Raw genomic sequence first — 27,062 nt, 5'->3', positions numbered from 1 at the left:
TATCAATATTTCATGAAAAATTTAAATCGTGACCAACATTATGTGGATGACACAATACTGATTACATTTAACGGATCAACACAATTTAACCTTAATATGCGGCATAAAACGTGAACTACATTGCCGATGATTTGTAGCACTTACGATCCTAAGTTTAGGAAAAAATTTGGAGTTTGAAACTGTTATTACCTCTTCTCTGCGTTTCTGAAATCTGGTCTTGAATCACGAACAACAGCAACAACAAAACGATCTAGTCGAGGCAAGGAAGATCCTTTCTCCGCAAGACGAAATTGCCCGTATCAGAGTGTTATACGTTTCAGGCAATCGTCCCCAAGATACAACGACTTCAAGTCAAAACTTTGCAGCACCACAAAGCCTTGATATCGGCGAACAAAGATATGCAATTGCTTTCAAGGATATGAACCGAAATTGTGCAGCAAAATGTCAAGAAATATGCAGCAAAGCAAAATGATTCAGCAGCTTTTGAATATGATTTGAAGGATTATTTATAGATGATCACTGGTTGCTTTGAAGAGACATGTTTCTCCAGATCGGATGCGCAGAAGAGACACGTTTTTAGACAAAGGACACAAGGTTTGGTGGAAACGCAGCCATGAACGGATGTTTAGAGGCCAATGGACGCACATGTTCTTCTGAAACAGTGCAGATATGATTTGAAGGATTATTTATGGATGATCACTGGTTGCTTTGAAGAGACATGTTTCTCCAGATCGGATGCGTAGAAGAGACACATTTTTAGGCAAAGGACACAAGGTTTGGTGGAAACTCAGCCATGAACGGATGTTTAGAGGCCAATGGACGCGCATGTTCTTCTGAAATAGTGCAGCGCGCGCCCCCGCGCGGCCAGTTCTGGCCTGATGCTCGAATTCCAGTGACATGCGCGCATCCGCGCGGGATGTGGCGCCACCGCGCGCCCAGTTCTGCCTGAGTGTGTGCACCATGCACTCTGTTGTGCATTCTTGTTGAGCTGAAATTTAATTTCCAAATAAATTTGGTGTAAAAAGATTAACTTCTGGTACCGCTTGGGGCCCAAACCCTTGTCTCAACTTGGAGCTTATTAGGAAAACTTCATTTGGTGATTTTCTCAATGTGGGACAAGTCACATTAAGACATCTCAGTTCCCTTTACAACTCCTCACTCTTCATTATTCATTTATTCAACAGAAATTCAATTATAACGACCGCTTTTCCCCGACTCGAAAGGAACAAAAAATCAATCGCACATAAATGAAGTTCCTAGTATATTCAAACTTGTACGAATCAAAGATAGGGGACAGATGGCTAAAAGGATGCTTATGTTCTAACTAATTTTCAAGCCAATAAATAATAATCTCACACGTATATGTTTCTATTCGGATTCTGTAAATTTATTTATTTTTGTAATAAATATTGAAATATCAATTTATCTTAAAACTTGGTTTAAAAATCGGAAACACAACAATAGTTTTCAATATATATACGTACAAAATTTCTGTTACACAGTCAATTTCAATAATTTAAATTCCATTTATGTTCGGCACTGAAATACACATAATTAATTAAATTTTAAACACATGAACAAGTTAATACCTAACATAACATAAATATATATAAAATAGGTTTTCACTTACTTTGAATTTAAAATTAAATAAAAATTTCATTTTTAGAGTGAACAGCTTTTGGTTTACCTATTCAATCCGGCAGTCAATGAATTTATGAACTAAAGAATGAAAGTTACAGTAAATTTTTGGCAGATATACATATGGTCGGCACTGGTTTGATTTGGAACGAGTGTTTGAAAAGAGTACTGTGAATATATGGCAAAACTTGTCCTTGTAAAATCTTTAAATAAAAATATTTCCCACAGTAGAAAATTATTCAAAATGTTTCTAACTACATCTCTCCAACAACTGATCTTTCTTGGTTTGATTAATTCGTGTATTGATGTAAAAGGATCATTTGAATACAAAAAAGAAGACATATTCGTGCACCGTACGGATGATCAAGCCTCACCGATAGGATTTGAGAATGGAGCCGCAGAAACAACATACGATGGCTTTCCACGATTTCCAATAAAATGGTATGTAACAAAACCTCGTCGAGGTTTGCATGTCGGCCACCAAGGCGCCATGTCGGCACCGCGAACACATCCCCGCCACCGGCTTGCTCCGCCGTATGACCCTCTTCTGGTCCACCAGAAAACAGAAACAAACCATCAAACGCCTGGCCGGATGCACCAACCGGGTTATGTATATAAAAAAAAAAGCAGCACAGAAATGGAAATCCTGTTTCGTTGTGAACTATAATAACATAAAGTTCAGGGCTTTGGATTTACATGTGTGCTTTTCGTAGAAGTCTAGGAATCTGGTTTACGTGGGGATGAGTCTGATATGTATAGATATATATAATGGCAGTTGGAAGTTGGAAGGGAATTTAAATCAAAAGAGTTCATTGTTTTTCCACTATTTCAATTTCTGTAGGTTTCATAAAAAAAAAATAACCTTCTCACTGATGTGTGTATATATATATTTCTGTCGTTAAATACATTAATTACTTCCAAGATTGTTGAATAAAATGTAAAATAAAAAATTTATTTGTAAAATTTATTATTCCAATAATTTGTAATCGAAAAGCTTATAAATATGGGGCGGACTGAGTCATTAAATGATATTAACATGAACCATATTACACAAATATAATTGAATAAGATGAAAAAAAAAAAATCAATATTGTAGTTGTTGACAAAATTTGTGATTGCTGTCTATTAAGGTAAGATCTTCATTAACTCAAAGTGACGAGTAAAATTTTGGTTTGGCACATTAGAGGCAAATGACATCCCCGATGATCACATTAAAAATCTTGCTATACCGAAATATTAACGATCGACACATATGATGCGAAAAATGTTTGTAACTACATCAAATTAAATATCATGTCATTCAACATAACACGTATATATATAGGTCTTTTGTGAGACGATCTCACATATATTTATCAGTGTGATTGCTCAACATTGCTTAATTATATTTATAATAATAAATAATATTTTTGGTATAAAAAATAATACATTTTCATGAGTGACCAAATAAAATATCTGTATCACAAAATTTACATGTGAGATCGTATAACAAAAATCTATGTGTGTGTAATCAAATTATCATATTATGAATTTGAGTCATGTTTCGAGCATTTGCTCATTTACTCAATTGTAGCAACCATTTATTTTTTTTTTTTTGGAATAATATATAACTTAATCAAAGTTGTTATCCCTAAGCTAGCTTATTCCTTTCAAACTAAGTTTCCACCTCCATTAAATTATTTATTTTTGTGGGGCCCAATCTTATGAGAAATATTTTGTTGAATTTTCATGATCTATACTACTTTATTAAGTTTGAGACACTTAGAATAACTAACTTTGGTGTCATGGTCTGTTTTATTAATTATATATATAAATAAAATGTTAAAATTTTAATGTAAATTATATGTAGTTCAATGGATAGAATCATTGTCACTTGGTGTTTAGGTTATGGGTTCAATTCCTACTGAGGTAATTTTTTTATTTTTTATTATTTTTCAATTTATTTTTTAATTTATATATCAAAATTACAGTGTAGTCCCACACTATTTCTTATAATTATATTTTGATCCTCATTTAAATATAAATAAAATGAATTATAAAAAATATTATACAAGCACGCAACGCGTGCGTCGGTACACTAGTCTTGAGAAGGCCGCTGGTGTCGTGCCTATTTTGTTGACTATTTTTTTTTTTTACGAAAATTTTTGTGAAATCGTTTCACGATTTAATTTTATAAGATTAATCTTCAACCCGATTCAAATCATGATAAAATATTATTTTATATATAAAAACATTACTTTTCATGCTAAAAACTAGAATGAAATAACCAAAAAATTAAAAAATTATATGCCAAAGACTTGAGTGACAAAATAAAATCTTCGTTCAACACTCTCATAAGTGTTGTCTATAATCATTTCAAAAAAAAAAGTGTTGTCTATAATCAATTCCTATAAAAGTCTAGAAATACAAAAACTCTAAATCAAATAATTAACAAAATCTTATTAATAATAAAAAGATAATTTAAGGAATAAAGTATATCGTGAAACCCAAAAATTATTTTTCCTATGGGAACATGAAAAAAAATATAGTAGTGCTTAGCTTACATTTTTCTTTTTATTGATTTCTAAAATATTGTAATTAGGTGTGCACACACACAAAATAATAGCATAATATGAAGTTAATCAAATATAAACATTTAAATTAAATATAAACATTTTCAAAAATTTAATTGTTTTTTTTTTATGTTTCATAAAACATATTAACGCCACTGACAAGTGCCAAACATATTTTCAAATGTTCGTGCCATGTAGCCCGTGGGCCAATATATAATACTAGGCTAATTATCATTTACCCCCAAAAAGAAATCGAAATTGATATATTGGTGAGGTGAGGGCTAGAAGTCTAACGTTAATGGGTAACTATGACTTCAAGATTACCTAGTAGAAATTAAAATAATAAAATTTTTATATACGTAAAATATTATTTTAAAATTTTGTAACTCTCACATAGTCCGTCCTCGGAGATCTCTTAGTTTAGTCCGTCTCTAAATCTGAAGTACAAATTTTTATAATTAAATTTGATGTTGTGATCCAGTTAAAGCAAAATCACGTATTCGATTTCTTCAATTTTCGCATTTTAATCTAATTAAAAAAATGTTTCACATATACCAGATGTTAGTATTAACATCTGATCAATTATGTTATGCTTGAATTAATGAATTCGAATGCAACGATTTTGGATATATGATAATAAATATATTGGTTTTTTTGTACAAATAAAATTTGACAATTGATTTGAAATCTCTGGCCTGACCCCAATAGGTTATTTTGTGTATCATTGCACTAAATATGGAGACATTTCAATCAAACCATTCATTCAAGTATCCAATTAAATCAAAATCCTCTAATTCAAACGCAAACTTATTCTATATATTTTCCTAAGATTGTATCCAATATTCTTTATACATTATCACATGTGTGACCAACATAAAGAAAAAAAATCATGGATCTCACTTAAAAAAAATAAATATGAATAATTGGATATACACTTAATACAATACTTACTTAACCCATATGTAGAAGATATTGATTATAATTATTTCTATATATAACCCACGAAGGCTGTGAAGTGGTGGCCTTTCTGCACGTAATATGCGTGTACCAATACAACTTTTTGATTTTGAAGGAATCATGCAATAAAATTTTAATTTTTTTGGAAAAAAATTTTTTTTGCCCCCCATTTTATATATTGATTCAAATTAAAGTTATTTTATCTACTACATGAATTGAACAAGCTTCCCAAAAAAAAACCCTATTACGATTAATTAAACTAAAAAATAGAAAATAAATAGTATTAATAGCGTTAATCAATTTTCTAATTAATTATATAGATAATAGTCAATAGATATTAAGAAATCTTTTATATAAAGAAGTAAACAACAAGCAAAGGGATTAATTGTATAATAAATGACATTGCACCGTCAAAAGCCATGACTTCGACATTTGGTGCTTTACGCCAATCGCGCGTCCTAATGTTGAAAATTTTGTACACATCCCTTTTATTTAATTTAGGACCCACGTTTTTGTCCATACGTTGGAAAAATAAGGGTAGCAACTTGTAAAAATTCTTTGAAATTTTCTAATTTCGACGTATTTATAAAATTCGTTTATGAATACGTAGTTTTCAAAACACTGCATATTACCGTAAATTAAGCTTACTTGACATGTTATTTATTTGGCCAACACCAAATTTATATATATATATATATATATATATATATATATATATATATATATATATATATATATATATATATATATATATAAGTATAAATTGGATTGGATAACTACTTTAAATTTAAAAAAATTAGTCGGTGTAAACTAAACTGTAAAGTATTTTTATTTATTTATTTATTTATATTAAATAAACAATATACGAATCTATGAAGAAAAAAAAGAAATCGGAGATGAAGATCTCTATCCATCTTCGATTGATCCCGACTCTAGGATATAATAATATATTATACAAAAATGCGATTGTATGAAGCGATGCAATTTGGCAACAAGTATTTTTGTATGTGACTTTGAAAACACGACTTTTAGCCCTTATTACAATATTTTCAAAATCAAAGTCAAATTACAACCAAGATTTTCCACAACCAATCCTTGCAACATTTATTTCATTTTGAAAACGGAAATAAATTCTTTTTTCGTGATTTTTGTTTGCTTTTTTTACAATTTTAAATTACTATGTTATTAGTATGTTATCTTTGTTTTTTGTTAATTATAAATTTTTTTTTCCGACTTGACGCTGATGTGCTACTATTAAAGTGTTGATATGACACTGAAATATATTGTGTTAGATCAATACTTCCAATGAAAGAATGATATAATTGCTAAAAATAAAAAAAATACAGTGTTAAAACTGAAATTAAATAATATATATATATTTATATATGATAAAATCGTAAAATAACACGATTATATTATAGAATAAAAATTGCGGTTAATTATTTAGAAATATTGGTAGTCAAATTTTTTCAGTGTGATTAGTGCAATTTTAAGGATGTAACGCGGGCCACGCAAGAGAGGGTTAGAGAACAGTACTTAATCACCGAACTAATTAGAGCAACATTACAATTATGCGAAGGATTGAGAACGAAAATTCACGTACTTATGGTTCAATTATAGCGAAGGACATGCAGAGATTAGAAACTCTCTGACTCGTATATCTTCAACATTTTCAATATTATCAAATAAAATTAATTTGACGATATTCAACATTTACATCTATTCGTACGACTCCGTATGAAATTTATATCTATTTTCTTTAAGACATGCTATTGATTGCTCTCTCACCCACTTGAATAGTTTAGTACATCTCTCTCCACATAAAACGATTATTTACTAGAAAAAAAGTAAAAAACACAAAGTATGACCTTTTACAAATCCCTAAAACTCAGTCTCAATCGATTCAACCTCCTTCGTTGGATATTTTCTAACATATACAAGCACCTTACTTAAATTCGTTTTTACTGTAATGCATATACATATAATATACACACGAAAATTTAATACTCAAATACACAGCAAAAGAATCATAAGACGCCAAGAATTCCCTCTCTCCGTAAAAAAAGAAGAATAAAAGTCTGTGCTTTCCCCTCGAAAATCCAATCCCACCCACCAAACTTTCAGATCCCTGTTTGCTTCTCATCGATCTTTTCTTGTCAAATACAGACGAATTGCATCACCGCGTGATTACGTACTACGGAGAAGCAAGATTCATTCATCGTACCCTTTGGAATTTTTTATCCCATCCCTCGAGATAGATAGTGTACGAGAATCAGTTTTTTCATGATTGCAGGAATTTGTGCTCCATTCCTTAGTCTCCGATCCTCTTTTTCTGCATCATTGATTGATTGTTCAACTATAAAAGCTGCCATTTTGTACCTTGATGAGTGGGTTTAGTGTAAATCACTGTTACTGAAGAGTAGTTCCATGTTTTACCTTAATCAGAGGAGTGTACTTTTCTCTCTGTCAATAATTAATATTTTCGGGATCACTAAATTATATTCCCCTGCATTTCCTGGATCTGACATTCAGTGTTCTGCACCTTGATTTCTTGTGGGTAAGGGTAAGCTCTCGTCTTTTTGCTATTTTATGGCCCATTTTGATTCCGTTTGTTTTTTTCTTGAAACATGAAAATGGTTAAATGACTTTTGCTTGAAGCGGATTTTATTTCAGTTTGAGCAAACTGCAAGTTCAATGTTTGAAGCTAAATTTGGATTCAGCTGGCGTTTTACTCTATTTACCATTTGCCGAGTTGAAATGTTCCACGAATCTTGATTATCTCATTTTTTGACAGAATTGGGATTTCCCGAGATTATTCAGGAAATGGGGAAAACAGGCAGAGATTGGACGCAGATCTACGCGATCTACGGTATGGATGACTGGCAGACACCATTATTCCTTCTCATTCATGCCATGGGCTTCTCTGTTCTCTCAGTTGTGTTCCTTTTCTACTTCGAACCTATTTGCCTTTTCCTGCAACACTTTTTCCCGGGCCCTGCTTCGAGTCGCTTCGCCGCAGGTTTCACCGGCTCAGTCACAGCGCTCTCCGCCGTATGCCTCTTCTTCGCCGCCGGTAACTTCTTCTACTCCGCCGTGTCCCTTCACTGGGACATGTCCCAGCGCATCGTGTCCTCTGTCTCGGATTGGTCCTCCGTCAAGCACGCACTTGACCTGGGTTGTGGCCGGGGCATCCTCCTGAACGCAGTCGCTATGCAGCTCAAGAAATCCGGGTCCTCCGGTCGCGTTGTTGGGCTCAATCCGGCCCGGACCCAGACACGCAGCAGCACCGTCATTCCTACACGTACCTTGAAAACCGCTGGCCTCGAGGGCGTCCAAGAGTACGTCACTTGCAGGTAGGGAGGACCCGACCCGAAATGGCAAACCCACTTATTATTATTTAATTATAATATATATATTATGCATCGTTTTTCAACAAGCTGCAAATTTTTATCTCTTCGTTTTTCTGGTCCACTTGAATACAAAAATACAGTAAAGTAAGTGTTTTAAATATGCAGTACCGACTAATTCTAAAGACCAAGCACTTCAGTATTATACTTCTTCATTTGAATTAAATTTAATATCTTTTTTATCTGGGCCGCCATCTAACTACCAAATATGGTAACCAAGCAGGCCAGGTGACCCAAGGACGCTACCCTTCAGCGACAACTACTTCGATGTGGTGGTATCTGCTGCGTTCGTACACAGGGTGGGTAAAGAGTTTGGGGCCAAGTCTGCTGCTGCTGCGGCGGAACGCATGAGGGTGTTGTGTGAGGCGGTGAGGGTGCTGAAGCCCGGCGGCGTGGGGGTTGTGTGGGACCTGGTGCATGTGCCGGAGTACGTGCATCGGCTGAATGAGCTGAAGATGGAGGATATCCGGGTCTCGGATCGGGTCACCGCGTTTATGGTCAACAGCCATATCGTTTCGTTTCGGAAGCCACGTCATCATTTCGTGAGGTCCGCTGAAGTGAGACTAGATTGGAGATTCAACGGTCTTTGTTGAGGATCAGGAATAAAAAAATCAAATAAATATTTTTTATTAAGAAAGGAAGGGAGGTTGGAAAATGCAAATATAGGGAAATGGTAAATCAAGCGCTTTTTATTTTTTTAATTTATACTATTTGTTTTTATGAGGTGAACAAATATAAGGGAAAAATGCAGATCTGGGGATACGAAGTGGAACCAGATGCTTTGTATTAGAATTGTCAAGTATAATATACACAATAAATAATTAATTCTATGGGTTTGTTGATATATTAATTTTGCGATCAATTCATTTATTTATTTATTAGAGTAGGTCTTTTGTGAGACGTTCTAACAAATCTTTATCTGTGAGACGCGTCAACTCTACCAATATTCACAATAAAAAATAATACTTTCAGCATAAAAAGTAATATTTTTTCATGGACGATTCAATAAAAGATTTGTCTCACAAAATACGACCCGTGAGACCGTCTCACACAAGTTTTTACCAAACAAAATTGACATATTTTTTTGTTATACAAGTTTAATTTCTATCTTATCTTGATACAATATCGAAAGAACTACTTTAAGACTTATAATGGTTCCGTCCATACGATAAAAACAAAGAAAAATTGTATATGATTTGTCATATGGTATCGTATCAACCTAGATGATTCGAAGTTACAAGGCCACCCTTTCGAAGAAGCACAATTGACATATTTTTCGTTGTACAAGTTTAATTTCTATCTTACTTTGATACAATATCGAAAGAACTACTTTAGGACTTATAATAGTTCAGTACATACGATAAAACAAAGAAAAATCGTATATGATTTGACATATTGTATCATATCAACCTAGATGATTCGAAGTTACAAGACCAAAATAGGCAAAAACTTGTGTTAGACGGTCTCACGAGTCATTTTGTTAGACATATATCTTATTTGGGTTATCCATGAAAAAGTATTACTTTTTAATGCTAAGAGTAATACTTTTTATTGTGAATATCGGTAGAGTTGACATGTCTCACAAATAAAGATTTGTGAGATCGTCTCACAAAATACCTACTCATTTTGTTTTTCTTGGATGAAAAGAGTTGGGCCGTTGATTGTATGTTGTATCAATTGGTCGTGATAGGCGTTGATGGGTTAGTGTCTCACCAGTTTTGAAAAGCAAATGAAATGAGTGTCGGAGAATTAAAATCTATGGCATGTGTGTTGGCCCTCATGTTTCCCAATCACTAACGACATTTTACCATAATACATGATAAGCTCGGTATAATAATACATGATAAGGTCGATAAATTGGGTTAGTTGTGTGGACAATTTATCGAGTCCACACATATAAGAACATTTTTTTATCCGAGCTAGTTCTATCCCTTGTAGCGACTTCCAATCTATTTACTACATCCAAGTCTAAGGATGATCCGAGTTCTTTCGGAGACATCGACACATAATAATTATAATGTAACCCAAAAAATCTAACTAAAAAATTTGAAGAAAGAATGTGATTATGTTAAACGGCTACATTGGTGGTCAGCATTAGTCCAGGATTTCAACGTGGAAATGATGATGTTTAATTGTCTCCGTACTAGATTGGCTTTTTTGTCTATTCGGTAAAGTTAAACTATTTCGGTAGTTTTCAAGTTCTATTTCACTGTCTTGTCCCTTTCAGTGGATGATTCATCGTCGTAGGCACATTTTATCTTATTCCATGTGAGAAAGTTGACCCATTCCGATGCCATTTTGGACTTGTGATAATACATACAAACCCAAATTCTGAGTGCTGCACAGCTAGTTTTCACCTTTGCTATACTTATAATTAATTAATTAATCATTTTGGGTATGCGATTACCAAGTCTAATAGAGCAGTCTGTTACATAAATGTTTCATTTATCCAGTATGATATCATGATGTGAAATTAGTTTCAAATTTTACACAAGTTTTTAACCGAAACTTAAGAGTGGTATATAGTACGAGGTGAAAATGGAGGAAAAGAAAAGGGGAGAGTAATTGGCACATAATTGAAACAAAAGCTTATTCCTCCTCCCCATATTACATTCTTTTTACAGAATCCATGACAAAAATAGGCACAAAGTAAACTTTATTTAATAGCAAGTGACGAAGACAGCGCCTTCCATGCACGTATACATGCTTTTTCTCACGTTCAAGCTGCTTTATCATCTGCGTCCAATTTCCTAAGGGTACTGTTCTCGGTGGCAGAGTCAGGATTATGGCTTTGCCCGAGCTAGAATTTTAAACTCTAAAATCTTTTTATTTTTTAAATTGAACTACCCAGATTAATATCACGTAGTTAATCCAAAATGATACAAAATTTACATATAAATTTTTTTTATGACTCCGCCACAGACTGTCCCCACACTTTGCTAGCTTTAGTTGATAAAGAGGGAATATCATTTGAACGATTGGGTCCAACATCAAAGCATGCATTATGATATATATTATGGAGTATAAAAGCTGCTGCCCAATTTCGAATTCTTCATGACTAAGAGATTGAATCGGCACCAGTGGAGGTGATTGTTGATGGGTTATTACTTAATTGGCATAAAAATTTGAATACTTTTTTCAAATACCCAAAAATTCTTGAAACATAATTCCTTCAAAAGGGATTCCGTTTTGACGTAAAATTATGAAAGACATCAGTTTCCATTAATGTCAAAAGCTATGATGAAAACATTAACATTCAAGTAATCATCGATGTATTAGTTAGTCCTATAGCTAGCAATTAGGTGTTAGCTGGGTTCAAATCGAACAGGATTGAGATTTCAGACCAGACAACTAATTTTTACTCCTCAAATTTCAATTTCCGTATCGAGAGAACCGAAGATGGTCCCATCAAATTGAAATGAACGTCTAACCAGCTAATTACTCGGCTCTTTAGGTCTATAGAGTGATACATCGATCAGTCTACCACAAGTATTAAGTCTTTTATGTGTTTGGGGTTATTTTGCCCTTCGTGTTGGAAAAATAAGCTAGGACTTTCGGTCCTTTATGTAAAAATAAGTCAAAAAATTCCAAAATATTTGTGTGAATCTAGAACGAAAACAGTATCTCGACCTTTAATGTTCAGCTTTTTCTTGGTCCGTGAAATGCATTGTTGGAACTGAGTTGAAACGACAAGCAACTTGTTTTTTTGGATGTTAAAAGCGCGGTATGAAAAATGCGACAATAACGAATTTTATAACTTTGTCCAAACATTGGCAAAAGGGGCTTCTCTTTAACCTTACAAAAATTGATCTAATCTGCTGCTGCTTGCTGGTTCAAAAATCAGAATTCAAATATTGGAGTCCAGTTATCAAAGCCAAGCACACCATTTTGGCGGCCGGACGCACTCTAATTTGGGCTTCGATTCGCAGAGTCCTATGTCACGAAACAAATATACATGGGCTCAGCATCATCATAAAAAATAAGCATCCAAGTCCCCAAAAATGAATATTGACCATCGAAGGAAGGACGGAAGTCGGGTATGGATGCTAGCTTTTGGTGTCCAGCAAGTGTTGGCATTGCACCCTCTTTTCTCAAAATACGAACAAGAAAAGTCGTGAAAATGGAATTTCGTGGCATAGAACGTAGCCCAACTGGGTTCCTCCACAATCTACGTAGTCCGTAGACGTGGCTTCTCCGGTGCGAACCGTGGTTCCAGCTATTTCTAAAGGAGCCCAGTTTCTCTAATAAAATTAAATCACGTATTTTATATTTAATTTTAATTATTATTTTATTCATTTATATCTGTTTTGCATTACAAGTGGCCCGGAAGAATATAATAAATAATTCACAAACTAATCTGCTTATGGAGCTCTTCCATTAAATTTTTGTGCTATATATATCATGTTGATTTTAAATTGGTCTTAAAGATTTTTACCAAATCTATCCGGGCTTTAAGTGATCAGAGGAAGCCACTGTATGGCCGTCGCCGTCGCCGTCGCCGTCGCCGTCGCCTCCTCCATCGCCCCAAAATCCTTCTTAGCTCTTCGTGGGCCCAAACAGAGCAACCCTTTCTACAAGACTCCCGTCAAACTTAGTTTCTTCAACACAAATCATAGTCGTCGTTCCTTACATGTTGTGGGCTCGGTGGCCGGTGAGTTTGACGTCATCCCCGTCCAGAGTGATGACATAGTGGATCAAAAAAGCGGCGCCGTATTCATAGGAAAAGAAGCGGAAGGGGCGGAGGTGGATTTGGTTGTAGGGGGTTTTGCCAGTGACGCTTCTGGAAGGCTGACTCTCGAGGGAGCTGTTGGTTTCTCAACCTCTGCTTCTAGTGCAGCTGGCTCGGACTCGGTCGATGGGGAAAGCCAGCTGGAAATGGCGAGACTTGTGGATAGGACCATTAATGCTTCTATTGTGTTGGCTGCTGGATCTTTTGCCATCGCCAAGCTACTTACCATCGATCATAATTATTGGCATGTGAGTTATTTCTATTCTTGTGTCTTTTTTTCTTTTTTTGGTTTCTGTAGTGTAAATAGAAAATTGTCCGGAAAGTGTGGCTTCCTTGCGTGTTGTTCTTGATGGGTATGCGATTTGGGGGCTTGGAATTTCATCTTTGAGTGCAATTGAGTTGTCTGATTTAGTTGTTTGCTTAATTCTTTGGAATAACATCTATGGTAACTGAGGATTGACAGGTTATTTATGACTTTTGATTTCGGTCTTATTGATCCTCTGAATGTTGTTAATTTCGGTCGACTACATGAAGTAATATTTCTCAACTCTTACTCCGGGGATTGTTAGTCTTGTTTGGATGGACGAATATAGGACAGATGTACAAATATTTTCATATTGTTCAATCTGCTGTTCAGAAATTATCCCGTGGGCAGAGAGTTACCCTAAAGAGCGGGTGACTCACCTATTTGTTTGGGGTTGAAAACTTGAATTTTTCATAAAATTATGTATAAAATTTTACTTTTTCTTGATTAAGGGGATGGACGGAGTAGGGGTGGAGAATCTGAAGGATGGAGAGTAAAATTTCTGAATGGATGAAATTTATGCACTATAGTTTCCTTCAGTTTGGTGAAAAAGATTGTTGAGCATTTTTATAGCTGTAGAATTGGTTCTTGATATTAGATATTACGTGGAAACGGTTTATTATCTTTACTCAGGGATGGACCCTTTTCGAAATATTGAGATATGCACCCGAACACAACTGGAATGCGTATGAGGCTGCTCTTGAAACAAATCCTGTCTTGGCGAAAATGTTTATCAGTGGAGTTGTTTATTCCTTGGGGGATTGGATCGCACAGGTTCGTAAATTTTGTTTATTGATGAGAAAACTCCTCTGCTAATGGCTGTTTGATGGATTGATGTCACTAATTCACATGTTAATAAATCGCAGTGTTATGAAGGGAAACCTCTGTTTGAATTTGACCGTTCACGTACGTTCAGATCTGGCCTAGTTGGTTTTTCACTTCACGGTTCCCTTTCGCACTATTACTATCATTTCTGTGAGGTAATTATTGCAGAGACATTATGTTCAGATTTTATGTTCTAGTACAATATTTTTGAACATACTGTGGTTTTCAGGCTTTATTTCCTTTTGATGATTGGTGGGTTGTTCCTGCTAAAGTTGCTTTTGATCAAACAGCTTGGTCTGCTGTTTGGAACAGCATTTACTTCATTCTTTTAGGGGTCTTACGCCGTGACTCCCCTGCCAGTATCTTTTCTGAGTGGAAAGCTACTTTCTGGCCAATGTTAACGGTAAGAAGCCATACTCTTTTTTTAGGATGTACAAAACTGGTAAACCTCAAAGGGGACTTGTGGCTTCAGTTCCAAATGAAGGATCTAGCATCGAGATCACTTATGAATGCTTGCAAATTGTATCTTGAACGTTTTGCTTCTTAAAGTTAATAAATTTTCATCTGCTGCTTAATCTTATGTTTTGTGTAATTTGATGAAGTCTTTACTGATATATAGTTGGTGGTTCTCATGTCTAACTCGTAATTTCAGTTTTTAACTTCGTGAAAATTTAAAGTTAAGCTATTTGAGAGGTTACGGAAGGTGTAATTTTGAAGGCATGAATATCACATGTCGAGAAATATGATGTGTAAAAAGTCTTGCCACAATCCTTTTTAATGCGAGGAAACTATGTTTTACACCGACGACGCAAAATCATGTAAAGATCAGCTTTTTACCATTTCTTTCTACCTGTGTCGGACAAACAAATGAAACCTATTTTTTAAATAATTGCGATCTGCATCTATTCCACGCTCTTAAAATTTGTTTTGAATGTTGATTTCAGGCTGGTTGGAAGCTATGGCCTTTTGCTCATCTGATCACGTATGGCGTGATTCCTGTCGAACAAAGGCTTCTATGGGTTGACACAGTGGAACTTGTTTGGGTCACCATATTGTCTACGTAAGCTTTGTTACTTGGAACAATTTATTTCTTGCTTTGTAGGGTAGTTTCTTGGATTCGAAAAATCATTCAGAGACTCCGATGATTTAACTGTCCTCCTGAGAATAATACTTTTATTTGGTAACGATGTGAATTGGATCCCTTTTGTGGCTTGATCATAGTTAAAACTAGATATCTAGCTCGAATCCATTGGATGGTGGGATGAGGCTTAAATTCCAAATATTTTTTTTTGACAGTTACTCAAACGAGAAATCTGAAACAAGAACGTCTGAAGTTCCCGCTGAGACAAATCCAACATCATCGGTGGAGAGATGAAAAACGTACGGGATCTCGAGTTTTATATCTATGATTATGACATTGTCCATTTTTTATTGTTCCTTCGAATCAAGGAATAAAAGAGAACGAGAAGCTGAGTCAGGAGGAAGAGACAGAAGCATTGTCTCAGTAATTGACTGCTGTTAAAGAACCACTGTTTGTATATGCAAAGAGTAACGAACATCGATTCTTCGTGTCTCGGTTAATTTGAGTTTTGATTGTACCATAAGAATATGTCCTTGATAGTTGATGTATATGTTTGTTCATAAGCGGGTGTTCCTTGTTATTGTTTTGGTTTTGGAATTTTATCTGTTAGAGTTGAACGCTAATAGATGAAGGTCGATAAATATTTCTCATTACCAACGTAAATCAAGCAAGATTCATGCCTCAAAAGATGCTAGTCAGATATACATTCAAAAGTAGCTTCTATGTGTAGCTTTACGAAAGAAATATGTCCGGAAAATTTTTGTCGGAACTTCTCGTGGTTAAGCCATAGACATGTTTGAGAGGCGGCTAGGTGTGGAGCAGAAATTCCGCCACCTACAGCTCGGTTTCTGGCTTGGAGGTGTCAAAGCCCTTTGAACAACTTCTCTGGCTGCCTGTCGTCTCCTCGACCTGCTCCTTGGTGTTACTTCCACATACCGCTCGTATGTTACAGAGCGTTTGTATGTGAAGGATCTTGGTGATGCCGTACGTCGAGCCAGATTCTTCTCAGCTCCAACTCCGGTGGTGGCCGGAGTTGGTGGAAGCCCATTTTTGGTCTGATCCATATGATGGAATCTTCGTAATTGAGCTCCTTTTCTTGATGAGTTTTAGCTGTTTGGGTTTGGATTCTGAGAATTCGGTCTGAACTTATATAGAGTAGCAAACAATGACTTCTTGGAAAGTTCTTTAAAGTGGGCAAATATAATCAAAGACACCTTTTGAAAGTTCGTTTGAAAACCGAGGGACGAATTAATTAATACGCGGTTGTTGCTAGACCATTTCCGAACACACATGATTTTGTATAATATATATGTAATACTAATTAATATCGATACAATTTGCACAATTTGTATAAAATAAACTTTACTTTCTCGACATTAACTATTTTTTAAAAAAAAATTGAAAGGCAGATGTTAACTATTAAGCACTTAAAAAAGGATGATATTTTCATGGTCACGGTTTTATGGGGAAATTTCTGAAAGTGGTTTCGTTTCAAAGTGGAAGAGTCAACTGTACTAGAATTATTAGTCAAAATTATTAATTAATTGATTAATTATGATGCACTTTGAACGACTAGTTAAATGGTGGTCCAAATGACATTTATATAAAAAAATTTCAACTACAAATATTTTCCTATCGTACATTTTACTGCAAGAAATAATTTATAGCACAAAATTTTAATATTAACTGAACGTACAAGCTCACCATTACTTTGCAAAATGTATCGAATAAAAGGCTAATATTCAACTTATATGATAAATTTTATAAATCCAAAAATTACTAGAACAAAAGCTATCGAAACAACAAATTTAATGAACTTCAAAATTTGGTAACAAATTTTTTTGTCTGGTGAACTTTAACAGGATGCAATCAGGGCTTTCATCGGTTCAAATTGTAGTTGTCGAATTTAGACCTTGACAACTTTTTGTTTGGTTGAGAGTAATAATTTCTGCAAACGATATTATATTTACTGTCTTTCATTTCAATTTTGGAAATAGTTTTGGGCTGTCAGATACAAAGTCACATTTCCTGGAGCCCGTTCGGCATCATTTCAGGGCTGGTGGACTTACAATAATTAGAGGTACATTATTTTATGTCTTTTCTTTATAATCGAAAATTATTAAAATTTAAGAGCTGGTTTTTCTTTTTCTTCACTTATTTGTTTTCCTAGTTTAATTAAGGACCATATAATACATTATCAGTTTTTCCTACTAGCTGAAAGATTTTATTTTGTAATCGGGAAACAAAATATTTTTAGTCGTGTAACTTGTACATTTTTTTTATTTTCGAACATGTTATCGTTTAATTTGCAATTTCAATCAAGTAACTAGCATTATTTTTTCAATTTTAGTCTTTTCTGACACGAATGTCGATATAACATCAAACACATCAGCAATATCTGATGTCATATCATCGTTCATGAAAGATGACCAAATTTGAAAAAATATGAGTTAGTGCCGATAGCAAAGCCGATAAAAAACATGCAAGATACATGACCGAAATTGTTTTGTAATATTACATAGTTGTGAATATGTGATTACCTTACCTATTTTATAAGGCTTTTGCCCCTTCATACCTCATGATCGTTTATGTCGACAAAGCCGCACTCGTTCGGTCGTTCTATAGTTTTGCCATCGAGAAATAAAAACAAATTATCAATTGAAGAATTTCTTGAATTATAGATACATTCACCGTGACACAAAAAATATGCAAGTTCACCTTTTATTATAAGAATCTTAAAAAAAAAATCGACATATAACATCTGCATTTATGTCTTACGTGCACGTTTTAATTTGTTTATTGTTATACATACAATAAGTATACACTAAAAAAAAATGTGTAAACATGTAAGTGTCATTAAAAATTCGTTAATTATTTTATAGGCATATGAAAGCGTCTTTAATAAGAGATTAGAATTATTTTGTTAATCTCCATCAAACCATTATCTATTTTCCCAATTTAAGAAAATTTAAAAATTATGAATTAAAGATGTTTGTACTCTTTCCTTAAATGGGATTGTGGTTTACGATAATAAATTTGAGTGGGTTAAGATAATGATTTGTTTTCAAGATGACAGATGAAGATGGTCCCTAAGTTGTCAAATAGAGGGAAATTAAAAAAGCCACATGTGAAGTTTACCCTTTCTCTTATCCCCTAAAATATTGATTTAAAAAACAAAAAAAAAAATGAAAATAAAAAACCCCTACGATATTAAATCCCAAATTTTCCATTCTATAAAGTAAATGAGCGAGTCTCATGTGAAACCGTCTCACGGATACTAATCTCTAAGATGGGTCAACCATACCCACATTCATAATAAAAAGTAATAGTCTAAGTATAAAAAATTATATTTTTTCATGGATGACCCAAATAAGAGATCCGTCTCACAAATTCGACCCGTGAGACCGTCTCACGCAAGTTTTTGCCAAAGTAAATATATTATAAATATTTCAAAAAAATGTTTATGTAGCATAAAATATATATAAAAAAACGAATATTCCGATTCGATCGTCATCAAAATAAATAATGGTGTGGTGGTATAAATTTCACACGATATATCAGAGAAAAGGACACCCTTATAATGCGTAAGTTTTTTGGGGATTAAATCAAGAAAAATGTCGATGATGGAAAAGAAAGTTGGCATTACGACAAATTAAGCTAACATTTCGTTAATCATAGAGTTTTACAAGTCTTATCTTTTTTCTTGAATCATATATGTGAATGTTTTGACACCAAAATTCATTTCACCATGTGTTGTAGATCACTTTTTAAATATACCAAAACGAAATGATGGCATGTGATTAATTAATTCCACATATCTTAATCAACCGGTTAATTACTTTTCAAGTACAAGTGCACAATTAAAATTTTGTTTTTGTTTTTTGTTTTTGTCATTATTTATTTTACTAGTCATGGGGTAACTTTATGAGTAGCTAGGGTTATATTGGTTAATTATCCACCATCAAACATCCCTTACTTGCACTATATATGTGATTAAAGGAAAAAAAATTAGAGGGATTACGTTTCTTGAAACTATTGTACATAAACAACAAATTTGTGAGCGTATGTATATATGTATAATTGAATTCTTGAAGAATAAATGCATAATTCTTGAGGGAGAGAGAGATTCCTTTAATTGTGTGGATATATGGCAAAAAATTATTCTCTTTTTATGAATAAAAGTGTTATTGCTTGTCAATGAACTCTTCTAAGATAAGAGTTTTAAATTTTTGAATTACCACATGTAAATTTTGTTGTCAAATTCCTATAAAATACAAGAAATTAGTAATTAAGTCTGGCGCAACATAGCTATAAATATTATATATATTGAGAGAGTTTATATTAATTATACTCCATTTTTTTGTTCTTTGTACTCCATTTGTAAATAATTTTAACAAATATTTTACACATAAAGTGGAGTGTAGATAGCGTATACATCAACTTCCAAATACTAATTATATAGTATAAATATAAATACATTCCAACAGTCGTATAAAGAAGTAGTTAGACGTCGCGATGGCAAAATGGCGTGACCAAAACTTCTCCCACAAAATATGCGATCAAATAAATTTTCACACGCCTTCATTAAAAATAAAATTAAGTAATTAATATATATATATATATATATATATATATATATATATATATATATATATATATATATATTGCAAAGAGGTTTACTGTTAGGGTTTACAGTTTTGCAAAGAGGTAAAAGGTCTGATCTGATCATTTACATGCATTTAATTTTTGAGTGAGTCTCATGTGAGACCGTCTCACGGATCATAATCCGTGAGACGGGTCAACCCTACCCATATTCACAATAAAAAGTAATACTCTTAGCATAAAAAGTAATACTTTTTCATGAGTGACCCAAATAAGAGATCCGTCTCACGAATATGACCCGTGAGACCGTCTCACACAAGTTTTTGTCTTAATTTTTTTAATAAAAAATCATTCAGGGAAGGAAACATGCACGTTGAAAGAACATATATATTTATATCACACATTCCAAGTTAAATATTGATTTCAACCATTTATTTATTCTATAATTTCCTCAATCAATACAATATCATTTCTATAAAATTTCCAACCACGTTGTCCAATTGCAAAACAACAATTAGCTAATAATATATATACGGCTTCACCTATGCTAAAATTGATCGCTACAGAAATTTATTATACACTCTCCAGGGTGATCATCTGTGAAATATTTAACAAAAATTTTCAAAATCCAACATACAGCAACAATAATTCTATACCCCCAACCAATCTGAAAGCTTAACATAGATCTAGCAGCTGGATCATTTATATAATTCCCATCTGCTTAATTTAATATCTTCTTGAATAATTACTATAAAATCGTTTTAATTTGACCCATAGAACTAGATCAATATTACTACATATCTAAGAGTACCAATTCATGCCAGAAACTTGATATGCCTGCTGCGGTGGTCGAAAAACTCCATCTCCAAGATTCCCTAGCATTGCCTGTTGCTGCTGCTGTAGTGAAGGGGTCTGCGGCAGCTGGCTAAGAATGGTAGCTATAGAGTTGGTTGTTTCATCAGTTGATCTTCCGAGGCTTCCATCACAATTTTCAGCTATAAATCGCTTTGTGGGCGGGGAGTTCACGTTCCCTTCTTCGTCGTTCCAGTATAAATTTGGAAGTGTGCTTCTCTTTGAAGGGAGGAGGTTTGGGGCTCCAGCTGGTACCCAATTAGGAAACTGTGGTCCTGGCTTTGAACCTGATGAACATAAATGAGAGTTCATAGAATCGTTGAACGATGCCCCTTCGTATAATTTTTGCTGATCGTTTTCAAGAAATGATGCATAATTTGTGGGCTTGAACAGTCCTTGTAGCTTCTGCTGTCCAACATGCATTGAGATACTTGGTGGGATTGATCCAAGCATGTCGTTTATATCGTCTCGGTCTTGATCTATTGGCCTTTGGGCGGTGTTCTTTTTATAAATTCGACACAAGACCCAATCATCAAGCTGGAATTATATTCCAAAAATCCAATTAAACTTCATAAAAGCAAATAAAAAACACATTAAAGTAGCGTGATTAGTTCTTCTCGGTCACTTTGAGCTTGATTTAAGAAACTAAATAATTAAATTACCCTTAAAGATCCCTTCTTGCTGGCTACGTCGTAGCCTGGGGGCTTTGTGTTGGAGGGTTTATTACCAGTGAGCCTGTATTCATGCATGATCCAATTAGTTTTCATTCCCTTAGGTGGCTTCCCTCCATAGAAAACGAGCGCCTTTTTTACGCCAACCTTTTGAGTTCCTCCGGCAGTCAGCACCGGTTTATCCGTCCCAGTTGCCTTCCAATAGCCAGAAGTGGCCGCCCGATTCGGCCGTGCCCCGTTGGGATATTTCCTGTCCCTGGGACTGAAAAAATACCACTCTTGCTCCCCAAATGTTGCCTTTGCTGCAAAAATATAGTTATTCAACAATTATATCATGAAGAATAGATAATAAGAAATCAAGATATTCGTTAAAAATTGGAAATAGCAAATATTTATAACCTATTTTTTCGGTGAAAAAAAAACAAAAAAAAAAACAAAACACTACCTGGAAGTTCCCAAGGATCGAATTTATAAAGATCAACTTCGGCTATAATCGCAACTGGCAACGGAGCGGAGGCGGCCTTGTTCTTGAGGTAGTGCACCACAAGTTCTTCATCGGTGGGATGGAATCTGAACCCCGGCGGCAGCTGAGGCTGCTGTGAACCGGTGGAGGAATCGGTGCTTTCCATCAATCAATCAATTATTAATTGTAGCTAGCTAGCAATCTTTGTATACTGCAATATTAAATTTTTTGCAAGCTTTTGGAATTTTACGAGAGGAGGAGATCATGATACAATTCGATACATAAATTTTTAAAAAAGATTTCAACACGAAATGAAATAGAGTGTACTTCAACCTTTTGGCTGACCCATCATTTTATACGGTATGTGCTCACTGATGAAATAATGTACAGTTTCATGTATTTTCTTTCATAACAAACTCATTTAATTTAATTTATTGGGAGAAGTCTATGTCTTTCAAAATAATTTTTTTAAATAATAAATAAAAATACTTAATATCAAAAAATCAATCTAAAATTTTAATTCGGGAGAAAAAAAAACCATAGGTGTGGTGTGGTTCACTTTTGTTGGTCCGTTGGGTTCATGGCAATTGGCACATGAACAAAGGGCAAACATGTCATTTCGCCCTCAAAGGGATGTTAGGATTAATGAATGATGACGACGTTTTTACAATTAAGCGACTGATAAACCGACACGCTCGTGATTTCAGGGCGCAGGAGGAGCCGACACGTGGAACATAATATTCCGGGACCGCAGAAAAAAAAATTAAAAAAATTCGAATTGATTAGACGAGGATAATTATGGGTAGAAAATGCGTGGTTAGCGATAATGCACCCTTTTGTTAGGCAATTACCTTCAACTCTAACACCACCCTTTCATTAATTATATTATTAAAAATCAATGTAGTCAACATTTATTTTATCGAACATTTCGGAAACCTATATATCGTTTATTATTATTATTATTATTATTATTATTATTATTATTATTATTATTATTATTATTATACTTTTACTAGTTTGTTTTTACGTGGATAGTAAAAGTCTATGTATAATTCTATAGCCCTTGCTTGACTAGACAAAAGGGGACACTAATTATACTAGGATTAGTCCAATCCTGATTACGCGTCTATAATTCACATCGCTCTAATGTAATTAATTAAAAACAAAAACTTGTGTGAAACGATTTTACAAGTTGTATGATTTTGTGAGACAAATATCTTATTTTGGGTAATTCATGAAAAATATTACTTTTATGCTAAGAGTATTACTTTTGATTGTCCATATCGGTAGAGTTGGTTCGTTCACAGATTATGATTCGTGAGACGATCTCACATGAGACTCACTCTTACTCAAATATGATTTCAAACATATATAGGGTGAAGATCACGTTATTCATACGATCAGAAACGAATTGAAAGCTAAGTTTTAAGAATTCTAAAGATTTCCATTTGGAAAAATAGTGAGAAATGGAGAATTTGACGAAGTGGAGATATAAATTAATCCAAGACAGTAGTTATACATCAAAATTAGGTCATTAAATGGCTTTAAAGCTTAGTGTTTTCATGAAAATAGAGTAAATTCTTATCATGATCAATAAAAATTAAATAAAAAAAAACAAATATTTTGATCTCATTCATGGTGGGGTCTATTTATTATTTGATGATGGTTAAACGTCCCATTGGGCATCAAATCATGTAGACCATTTTTTTCGATTAATTAATAATTTATAGATGTACGATCTTAGGAGGTGCACGCAGTTATATTACAATTATATATATATATATATATATATATATCGAATGGTGTTTTTTTTTCTCGCGAGATTGAGATTCTTCTCTGGATATCTGTTGTTGGTACATAATCTTGATTTATTTCCTTTCATGTCGGGGCTTGGGCGGCTCTGTGTGAGACCCTCGGGGGTAGGGTTCACCTTATTTTACATGCAAAAAGATAAAATAAAAATAAAAAAAGGATTGAATATATATATTTTTAAAAGTTTAAATTTAACGTCTCAGGCAGCTAGGTAGGTCATGCTGATTTAGGACATAACATGTTTGTACTTTTGTGTGGTTCCATTTGATAACTCTAAAAGTTATTTTTACAACAATTTTTATGCATGCATGATGGTTTACGAGAACGTATATTCTAAAATTCGCATGAGCAACTATTTATTTTATATAGATACAACGATCTTACAAAAAAAGTATAAATCTGACAACTTATGAATCTCCCCAACCTAAGTTTTCTAACAGAAACATAAATTGATTATTTTTCTTTCAAAAAAAAAAAAAGAAAAGGAAGCGTGTACGTGGAATTCGAGATTTTTATTTTTCGGACCGGACGATGTCTATAGAGATTAAGAAAATAAAAAATTAAAATTTGGGGGGAGTTATAAATAGCGCAAGTCGCACATGTGGGTTACATAAGCATTGAAGTCGAGCTCTATTTCAATGAGTCATGGAATTGCGATATCTATCGGTTTCTTGCATCAAAGAAAACCTAACTTTGCCCTAATTGTAACAAAAGGCAAGTGGAGCCTATATGTACCTGTCACATACTCCTAACTCTTATTCTTTTTTTTTGTTGCTGCTTCAAAATATGTAATCTCATGTTCATTTTCATTCATTATAAATGTCCAATTATCTTTTTTTTTAAGGCAAAAACTTGTCTGAGACGGTCTCACGGGTCGTATTTTGTGAGACAGTGATCTCTTATTTGGTTCATCCCATGAAAAAATATTATTTTTTATGCTAAGAGTATTACTTTTATTGTGAATATCGGTAAGGTTGACTCGTCTCATATATCAAGATTCGGAGACTGTCTCACAAAAAACATACTCATTTTAAAAATAATTTTATTCTGAATCGGATTTCAAAAGATGATCATCGGCCCACCTCATATATCTTAAAATGACATTAAATGTCGTACGTTTTTTTCATTAAATAGTTATACATGAGACGCTAGATACATGGAAAAGGTAATATTTTTAATCCTATATGATTGAACTTGAATACCAGATTTTGAAATAACATTTAGAATCTAAACATGTGTTGTTTTTAAAGATCGATTTTGATGTACATTTTAATATATTTGTTTGTTTAAAAATTTCCCTAAAAGGTGTGATGGTGCATGCGGAACAAGTTAAGAATAGGATTGCAGATATTTCGGCCAACAGAATGGGGGCAATGTCACAATTTGCATGACCCTTTCACATCGAATACTCATTCTCCTCAATCCGTTTCACATTGTTATCATCTCTCCCCTACCTACCAAATTATTATTTCAGACATTACACATACTTTTTCACATGTATTATATTATTTAAATAATTTGTAACAATATTATAGTTTTTTTTTAGTGAGAGGATGAGTTTGTTCTAATTGAGTCTCGAATCCAAGATCTTATCTCAAACTTAGGATCTTGGTGTGGTATCAAATGAGCTACCAGTCATCGACACAAATATCATTGAAAGGAAAAATTACAATTTTGGTTTTGCATACATTTCTTTGTAATTTTAATACTCTATGTTATTAATATGAGTTACATGTTTGTTTTACAATTTATTCATTTTTCGATGTGACGATGACGTATATATCCTTGACAAGAAGATTGAGATATTCAAATCAAACCTCATTCATCAGAGCAACTCAAAGGTCTTTGTTTTCTTGTATATCTTATAAAATGAAATCTTTTGCATAACGCATAAAGATTGTTTTGATTCGTTTTTACAATCAGTTCAAACTTTCCACAGAATAGTCTCAATATTGTATCAGAGTCAGTCGAGAACTATATATTGAAAACCCTTACTATAAAATGTCCTACACATTATAGTTTGTTATCTAAATACTATTTTTTTTTCCCGATTACTCGACAAATTCATGTATAAGTGTACTTACTGAATCGTGGTTTTGAGCATGTAGTAATTGATTTCGAACTTATAATTCAAGCTTAATATAATTTAGAATCACAGGGGGAGTGGAGAGATGTACATCAAAGAAAGTATCTTAACATTTCTTTTTTTCCTCGACCAGCAAACAAAATATATACAAATCGCGTCCAAAGCAAACCCTGATTAAACTTAGTTGATGAGAGGATTTAACGTCTAATTTGGACCAAAAAATCATACTTATTTGCAAATATTATACATAAAAAAAAATACGCAGATGTTATGATTTATGAAGTTAATATACATAATCCAAGCTAGCTAAATCTTGACCTTGGCTGCTCGCTCTCATTATTGGAGAATAACTATATTCCATTTTCCTCAAGATCATTAATCTGTGCAAGGAATATATCTTTACGCTTTACTTTATTATTTCTAAAAAAAAAAAAGTCGTAGAAAACTGGAGTAAACTAACTATGAGTACCGAACCCTAAACTCGCAACTATTAATAAATGACATATTTCAATGCAGAAACAATTTTAATGCTTTCTTTAGTTTATTTGGTGACAATTATATTTAATTTGTTAACCGTATTAATAATTAAATAATGGTTTATTTGCTCAAAAATTAAATGTAGCTTTCAGAAGCTAGCGGTAATTTATAAGTTCCACATGTTTTAATTGACATGGTACAAACAAGTTTATTGACGCTAACATGATTAAAATAATCATGCAAAGTGCAGACAAAAATCACCCATAAATATGAATTATTTAAATTAATGGAGTAGCTACGAGTCATGAAACCTGGCTCCACCCCACCCCCATCTGCCAAATTGGTTTCATTATCTCAATGGAAATCAGAATGCATTAATAATTAATGCGATTGTTTAATGATTGAATTAAGATTGGAAACTGGAATTAACTTAACCCCAAAAGCTAGTTCTACATGGGAGGATTTTCCAAGTCTATATATACAACTCATCACATAGATTTTATCTAACCGATGTAGGACGCTTAACACGCACCCCTCACACGCAGGGCTGAACATCACATAGATTTTATCAAACCGATGTGGGACACTTAACACACCCCTCACACG

At 33.7% G+C, this 27,062-nt stretch overlaps 4 protein-coding genes across 5 annotated transcripts; 2 read left to right on the top strand and 2 right to left on the bottom strand.

The window, feature by feature from the left end:
* Nucleotides 1-1,603: 1,603 nt before the first annotated feature.
* Nucleotides 1,604-2,458, bottom strand: LOC140814621 (uncharacterized). The gene has a single exon (XM_073173656.1). The coding sequence runs from the start codon at nucleotides 2,213-2,215 to the stop codon at nucleotides 2,009-2,011; it is 207 nt and encodes a 68-aa protein (XP_073029757.1). The 5' UTR covers nucleotides 2,216-2,458; the 3' UTR covers nucleotides 1,604-2,008.
* A 4,655-nt stretch (nucleotides 2,459-7,113) lies between these two features.
* On the top strand, nucleotides 7,114-9,398 carry LOC140814726 (uncharacterized). 2 transcript variants are annotated; one of them, XM_073173810.1, is made up of 3 exons: nucleotides 7,114-7,704; nucleotides 7,942-8,500; nucleotides 8,778-9,398. In XM_073173810.1, exons 2-3 carry the CDS (start codon nucleotides 7,971-7,973, stop codon nucleotides 9,145-9,147), a joined length of 900 nt encoding a protein of 299 aa, XP_073029911.1. In that variant the 5' UTR covers nucleotides 7,114-7,704; nucleotides 7,942-7,970; the 3' UTR covers nucleotides 9,148-9,398. The 2 variants fall into 2 exon arrangements, with proteins under 2 accessions (XP_073029911.1, XP_073029910.1); XM_073173809.1 differs by having other exon boundaries at nucleotides 7,117-7,710.
* A 3,469-nt stretch (nucleotides 9,399-12,867) lies between these two features.
* LOC140813996 (uncharacterized) lies at nucleotides 12,868-16,073 on the top strand. Its single transcript, XM_073172839.1, has 6 exons — nucleotides 12,868-13,531; nucleotides 14,221-14,361; nucleotides 14,454-14,567; nucleotides 14,642-14,815; nucleotides 15,357-15,472; nucleotides 15,709-16,073. The coding sequence occupies exons 1-6, from the start codon at nucleotides 13,031-13,033 to the stop codon at nucleotides 15,785-15,787; spliced, it is 1,125 nt and encodes a 374-aa protein (XP_073028940.1). The 5' UTR covers nucleotides 12,868-13,030; the 3' UTR covers nucleotides 15,788-16,073.
* A 4,567-nt stretch (nucleotides 16,074-20,640) lies between these two features.
* LOC140815382 (NAC transcription factor 56-like) lies at nucleotides 20,641-22,424 on the bottom strand. Its single transcript, XM_073174509.1, has 3 exons — nucleotides 22,064-22,424; nucleotides 21,610-21,920; nucleotides 20,641-21,484 (listed from the first exon to the last, which is right to left on the bottom strand). Exons 1-3 carry the CDS (start codon nucleotides 22,245-22,247, stop codon nucleotides 20,897-20,899), a joined length of 1,083 nt encoding a protein of 360 aa, XP_073030610.1. The 5' UTR covers nucleotides 22,248-22,424; the 3' UTR covers nucleotides 20,641-20,896.
* Nucleotides 22,425-27,062: the final 4,638 nt, after the last annotated feature.

This window comes from Primulina eburnea, chromosome 15, assembly GCF_022965805.1.
Source record: "Primulina eburnea isolate SZY01 chromosome 15, ASM2296580v1, whole genome shotgun sequence".
Lineage (NCBI taxonomy): Eukaryota > Viridiplantae > Streptophyta > Magnoliopsida > Lamiales > Gesneriaceae > Primulina > Primulina eburnea.
This window is presented reverse-complemented; position numbering and strand designations above follow the sequence as displayed.